Source organism: Centruroides sculpturatus, unplaced genomic scaffold (genome assembly GCF_000671375.1).
Source record: "Centruroides sculpturatus isolate CEXI.00-Female unplaced genomic scaffold, Cexi_2.0 scaffold1321, whole genome shotgun sequence".
Taxonomy (NCBI): Eukaryota; Metazoa; Arthropoda; class Arachnida; order Scorpiones; family Buthidae; genus Centruroides; species Centruroides sculpturatus.
Window position 1 is genome coordinate 152,410 of NW_019385586.1, and position 7,209 is coordinate 159,618.

Here is a 7,209-nt window from a genome sequence, read left to right on the forward strand (position 1 = left end):
AGCTTACGGATGATGTTCTTTCTTGGGATGTATTAACTCCGAACGTAAGATTTTTTTATTAAATTAATTGCATCATAAAAATCGAAAAAACTCGTACAGATTTAATCGTTATATGCAGGCAACTATCCCTGGGGATGTTGATACTATGTATTTCTGTTCGATTCATAAAGTACCTCCGTTAGATACGAAGCACCATATTATAAGAGTGAGTAGTAGTTTAATAAAAATGTTTTCCAATAGATATACAAATATTTAAGTTGATTCTTTTGCAGTCACAACCGATAATTCAACCTGGTAACGAACCTTACGTCCACCATCTGGTCCTTAATCTTTGTACAGTTGTTATTGAAAGCGAAATGGACAATCTATTGAATCAATATTATCCTTGTTATGAAAATTCTTGGATTAGACAATTCCAAAACTGTAATATAATCGTTTCTGCGTGGGGTGTAGGGGGAGAGGTAAATCATTTAACTCAACTGATTCTTTTTTTCGTAATGTAAAATAAACTTTATATTTATTAGGGAAACCTCTACCCAGATCATGTTGGAGTTCCGTTATATGGAAATTCGTATTATGTTCTCGAGATACATTACGACAATCCGAGCCTTACGAAAGGTAAGCATATGTTTAAGTCATTGTCTGAATAACTTGAACTCAGTGGCACGTTATAGCTTCGTGGGACCAGGCAAAATTTGGATTAGCGAGCTCCGTGCACTGTATAATGTTGACATTTTTCTTCAGTGGATTTTTTTGGGGAAAGATATTTTCTTACAAAACACTGATTGGAGGCTCCCTATTGTTGGGGACTCCAGACAATTGCCCTGTTTGCCCATTGAACTGTATAAAGCGCCGATTAAATATCAAACTAAAAACTAAAAAACAAATAACACTGTTTTAGTGTTATTTGTTTTTTTCTATCAGATTTGATATTTCGAAATCATTACCGTCTATAAACCACGTAAACAAAATTGTTGTAATGTTCTATCTTGTCGGAAAAAGTCTTTTATAGATGTGGTATACTGATGAAATCATATTTTCTATGGATTAAATAGCTTGATAATAAATCAAAATTAAACTATTTTTCAACTGATTACCAATAAAATTTCATTTTCTTAAGGTATTGTCGATAGTTCGGGACTAAGATTGTATTACACACCCAAATTACGAACTTACGATGCTGGAATACTATCGGTTGGTTCCATTTGGTATCCATGTGTTTTAATCCCTCCAAAGCAGAAGAAATTTATTGTTGCTGGTCATGGAGATCCAAAATGTTATGGTTCTGTAAGTGGCTTCATTCAATAAAATCTTTCTTAGTTTTATACTTAATCTTTTCGATTAAAAAACAAATCTAAGCATTTCTAATGTTAAGAATTTTAAGTACCACATGAAAATATTGAAAAATTTTCTGATTGTCTTTATTTTCAGAGTATTCCACCTGAAGGAATTTATGTATTATCGGTTTTTCTTCATTCACATTTATTAGGTGAATAATAAATCATGTCGATGGCCTATTAATCTTAGATTAATCACATTAACACATCTTTTAAATAATTACAGGAACACATTTAACTCTGCGGCATTTTCGGAATGGAAAAGAATTAAAGCCCATAGCTGAAGACAAGTATTACGATTTTAATTATCAGGTTGGCTAAATCCTTTTTTTGGTTATTAAACTTAAGAAGTCATTAATATAACTCAATCATTTGCCTTGTATTTTTATAAACAGGATGGGACCGTCCTATCCAAAGAGGTCAAAATTCTACCAGTAAGAAAAATTTTCTAGCTTTTTAGTCAATTTTTTTTTTAAAAATCTTGATAGTTAAATTTTTTTATTATTGTAATTATTAGTCTGATCATTTAACGGTGNACAATAAATTAAGTTAATATATAATTATATATACAGTACCTAATTTATATATAATTAATATATAGTTGTATGTGCAGTACCTAATTTATATATAATACTGTACAGACGATCGTAAACTCAATTTACCCGCCTAAACTCTCCGTAGCGTGGCGCTGGACGGCGGAAAGTAGTTCGGCTGCCCGATGACGTTTTACCGAATTATAGGAGTTTTTTTTACCAGGTTTGTACGGATATCGTCGCAATTTTTTCGCCGTCATATAGGAATCCGAACTATAGGTACCCGAACTATAGGAACCCGTGTTATAGGGGGGTCGACTGTACTGTGCCTGATCCCTCCATTGTATGATCCCGTTACAAGTAGTGTAACGATCGATAGGTGTAGTCAATAATGTGTTGCTGCCTTATACTAAAATTACAAATCTTACAACTTATATTCATTCTGTAATATCAAATGAAGTACAGTTTTATCGCTGAAACGTATATTTTAGGCTAATACCCACGAATTCATGTGTAAAAAGAATAATAAAATGCCCAGTAAAGAGAGCCCTTATTGGAAATTCTATTTATTCTTATGCAACATCAATGATAATATTAATTAAAGCACACATATTGAAGAATACTCACGTTTGACTGTCTGACTTCCCAATAATAGAGATCACTAGGATCTTCTGGTATTATATTCTTTCGATAGTTCAATAAAACAACGCTCTTGGTTCCTCTATTTTTTGGACCATGATATGAGATCTCACCCGTAGAACCAGGATTTTCGTCATTGTAGGCGAATATTAATCTCATAGTTTCATCCTATATATTATGCTTTCCTTCAGAAAACGTCACTAAATAGAATACCATTGATAAATCTTCTGTACTTACAGTTATATGTAAATCCTGTGAATCACAAGGAATGAGAAATCTTTTAAAACGAAACTTTGTATGCGTATCGGTCTGTTGATACCACAGAAGTTCCCAATCTTGATGGTCGTCAATTTCCGGAAGAAATTTCCCTCTGGCGTATCTGTCCTATAATATTTAGATTATAATCAGTATGTAGCCTAACTGTATATAACAGATTTATTACTTACTTGAACTAGTTATTTCTGTAGCATACAAAAGGGAAAAAGAATAAAATACTTATCAATATTTTCGGATATGTAAGAAGTGTCTCTGGATGCTGTCTTATTTTTTGTTTGCTTCACGGATACGTTATATTTGAATTTATGTTGTGTTGTGAAGCAATTGCGTAAGATCTTATTATAAACAATATTAAGTCTAATATATTTATTCCATATCTGTCATTGAGAGTCAATGTGAAGATCGGATTTGCGAGACCCCATGCAAAATTTCTTTTTGAAGGCCATTAAAATGAGAGTTTGAGGTAGAGAGTAGGTTTATTTAGATCTACAATATTATAAAATTTTTAATATAGAAACAGACAGTAAAACACACAATAAAATAAATAAAAATGCGTACAATAATTTTATATTAAACTGGAAAATTTAGTAGGTATACAGAAATTTATTTATAAAACTGTTTTCCTGCTTTTAGCAATGCTGAATTCATCAATTAGAATGGAAAAATCAATTTCTGAAGAAATATCTCTTTTAGTGGACAAGATTAAAAGTGAAGAAATTGTTAATCGGAGTTAGTTTCTGATCAATTTTAACTTTGATAATGATCATTCTACAGATTCAACAGATACCTGTACAGTTATATTTTCATTAATTACTAATTTGATGATATAAATACTAAAATATACTACCAAATTTGCGAATCCCATGAAAGCGCAAAGCTCTGGCGTCGCCATTTTTTTCGCCTTTATATAAGGCTCTTCTCTGGTTCATATTAAATCTGCTATACATGTACCGGTGTACATCTGAATAGATGAGCCTGTCCGATATACCTAAACGTGTGAATGATAAAACCGTTTTTTCAACCATACGTTTAGGTATACCGGACAAGGGGATCTGCTCAGGTTTATCTGTCAAGTATATCAGTACTGTACGTGTGTAGACGGCTTTGTAATATTCCATCCTTTTATATGTAAGGGGCGATCCAATTTAATATTATTTGGTACAGAATCAATTTTTAATGTTAATTTTTTAAAAAAACTCATACAAAACATTTTATTCTATTCGTTCCTCGTTTTAATTTTGAACAAAGTTAAAAAATGCAAGTAATATTATGATTTTTAAGTGTTAGAATTATATTATACTTATTTAAAAAACATTTTAGTTATAATATATACATTAAAGACAATCATAGATATATCATACATATACTAGTCCCTCGAGAGCTTATATAGGACTAGGGGATGATAAAACGAGCTCCTTTCATCTCTAGCCTTTTAATTCAACAAATGAAAAACATAGAATGTCTTTTATTAATAAAAAGCAGTCTTAAAAATTAGTAAAAATAACTTTAATTTTACAGAGGTAAGAACTGTAAACTCCCATGTTTTCTTCTGACCTGGCTTCCCCCTTTTTGACAGCCCCTCACATATAATGTAACATGTAGGCTATACAGATCGATTCCTGTAAAGTTTAATGCATATAAAATATTAATTATAGAAAATATATTTTATAACATATAAAAAGATAGTTTTATGTAATGTTTTTATACACCGAAAGCTGTCATTTTCTACTTATATTTCAACATAGGAGACAGACAAACCGAAAGCCATAATGTAGGCCTATGTTACAGAAATCTATAATTTGAGTTTTATATTATATGCTATTTTCGTTTTTATCATATCGAATGTACAAACCGGTCTTAGGAATGTTAAAAAGCATCAGGATGAATGTCAATGTCCTGTTTTATTCTCAGCATCTTTTGTAGAACAAAATATCGAATTACATCAAGTTAAATTAATGGATCTTTTGCAAAAATCTTCAAAAATAAATTCTTAAAATTAAAGAATTTAAATAAATCTCAATTATAAAAATTTAAATTAAAAATAAAATATAAATTTGAAATTACAAATTACGTTTTTAAAGAGTAAATAAAGTATTTAATTTTCTAAATATACAATTATACATTTAAAAATTTTAAATTAATAAATGTTTTTGTTAATAATTTATAATTAAATGATAATATTATTAATTAAAAATAATTTAACGTTATGAATATGAAATTATTTATAAATTGAAAAAATATTTAAATTGAATTAAAATATTTTAAGTACAGTAATTGAATTAATCAAACGATATAAATTTCTAAATATATGAAATTTCTAAATATGTAACTATATGAATATGAATATAAATAAAATCGTTATTAAAATATATTTAAATTGTGAACATTTAACCAATTGATTTTTCGATAGAAAAAATGGTTAATTTTTTCCAAAATCTTACGTTAAATGTGGCTTTTCCGTCGTTAATCCATCCGATGACCACGTCGCTACCTTCCATTCCACCATTTGGAGAAATTCCGAATCCAACCCATCCTCTAGTCGCAACTTCTACTTGAAAAGTAATAGATTCTTCGTCCGTCGACCACCAAATTTCGTAATTGTCGTCTAATTTTGAATGCCGATCGAAATTTTGTGCAGAAACCGTGAAGATGCACAACACTAGAAAAGCTAAAACGGACATTTTAAGTGTCAGAAACACTAAACAAATAACCAGTTCTAACCTGTAAGTGCATCATTTTTATTCAATTTTTATTATTTTTTTATATGTAATGTACATAAAAAATTAATTAAAGAGTATCTAATTTTACAAGTAAACAAACAACAATTGAATTTGAATAAAGTTCAAGTTTTTTTTTTCCTTCCTCTTAAAATTTTTCTGTTATTTAAATAAAAAAAATATACTATTGTAAAATTATAAGGTATGGTTTAAATTATTGATAATTTAATACATTTTTTTTTTATTTATTTATCGAAACCGGTTCATCTCATACGATTAAATTTAAATGGATCTTCAATGATATCGTCAATGTCGTTGTCCTTTTTGCGAACGAACTAAGCTCAGTATTTATAATAATACGTTTTAAATGATATGAAATTATTCCTTTAAATTATATTTTTAAAATGTATTTTTCTAAACGGATTTTTATAAAGTTAAAGGACACATTTATGCTTTAGCGTTGATGACATTGACCTTACATTCGCTATCAACAGTGTTTTATTATGTCAAGTTTTTATTTGCTCTCGAACCTCTGTGGAGTCATTTATTCGCTCTTTCACGCTCGTGTGAACTGCTATAAATCTGCTTTAAACAAATAATTGTCGCAAATGTCACGATATGTTCTAGTGTTTTGACCCTTATCGAATAACACTTTCTCTATTTCAATACATGATATATCGTTTCCTCTTTGGGCAAAATTGACGTCATTATAATAGCATCCAATGAAAGATTCAGATGTTTCACATGGATTTTGAACATCGAATGTGAAAAGTTGTAAAGATGCTTTGGTCTACGTATCATGTGTTATGTGTTGTATTTCTGGTGGTTGTCGATGGAAATGGTTGGATCAATCGTCTTCGTTTAGATAACAATGGAAATTATCATTTAGTATGGTTTTTAAGTGAAGACAGTATAACTTTCCAAGTGGAAGTAGCCACTAAAGGATGGGTTGGATTCGGAATATCTCCAAATGGTGGAATGGCAAACAGTGATATTGTCATAGGATGGGTTAAGGATAATCGAGCAGAATTTCATGTAAGTAATTTTCAGTTTATATATAATTTATAACAAACATTTCAAGTTTTTAATTTACAATTAAATAAAGCTATATGAAAAATGTTTAAATAAATTTAATAATTTAATTGTATAACACAAATATATCCTCGTAAAACAGAACTATTTCGTTTAATAATTATTTTATAAAACTATATTAAAATAAAAATTAGATAATAAAGTCAGTAAATTGTCACCGAATGCATCATTTTAAACAATTTTCTTTTCTGTTTTTAAGTTTTACAAATTCATCGTACAACTATGAGTTTATTACCTTAAATCAATGAAAGTAATAAACTTGTAATACGTATAATACAGGTCTGCAAGTAAAAAACTGCATGGGAATTTTATATATTTTCTTACAGATTTCAACTTGGTAAAAATGAAAAAAAAATACCAAAAAAATTCCATATCGTCAATTTTTTTTGTTACACTCAAGTTTTTGTTTGGTGCTTATCATAAAATTCATAGTTAACTTAAATTTTTTTAAATTTAAAAATTGGTCTTAAAATGAAGACTTCTCACATTAATTCCATCAATTATAGCTGGACTTGGTAATAAATAAATAAAAATGTTAATGGTTGAAAAGAGTAGTGGTAGGGGGAGGTGGGTTAAGTAGTTTTAGCATTAGAAGGTGAAGTGCCCATAAGACAG

At 29.2% G+C, this 7,209-nt stretch overlaps 2 protein-coding genes across 2 annotated transcripts in view; one reads left to right on the forward strand and one right to left on the reverse strand.

Annotated features, from left to right (window-relative positions):
* Nucleotides 1-2,255: 2,255 nt before the first annotated feature.
* Nucleotides 2,256-5,466, reverse strand: LOC111640351 (DBH-like monooxygenase protein 2 homolog). Its single transcript, XM_023386366.1, has 4 exons — nucleotides 5,227-5,466; nucleotides 2,747-2,893; nucleotides 2,498-2,677; nucleotides 2,256-2,279 (listed from the first exon to the last, which is right to left on the reverse strand). The coding sequence occupies exons 1-4, from the start codon at nucleotides 5,464-5,466 to the stop codon at nucleotides 2,256-2,258; spliced, it is 591 nt and encodes a 196-aa protein (XP_023242134.1).
* Nucleotides 5,467-6,282: 816 nt separating this feature from the next.
* Nucleotides 6,283-7,209, forward strand: part of LOC111640353 (DBH-like monooxygenase protein 1 homolog) — a 7,293-nt gene continuing 6,366 nt past the window's right edge. Inside the window, exon 1 of the mRNA XM_023386367.1 lies at nucleotides 6,283-6,537. Within this exon, the coding sequence (XP_023242135.1) occupies nucleotides 6,283-6,537 (255 nt within the window). The remainder of the gene's footprint in view (nucleotides 6,538-7,209) is intronic.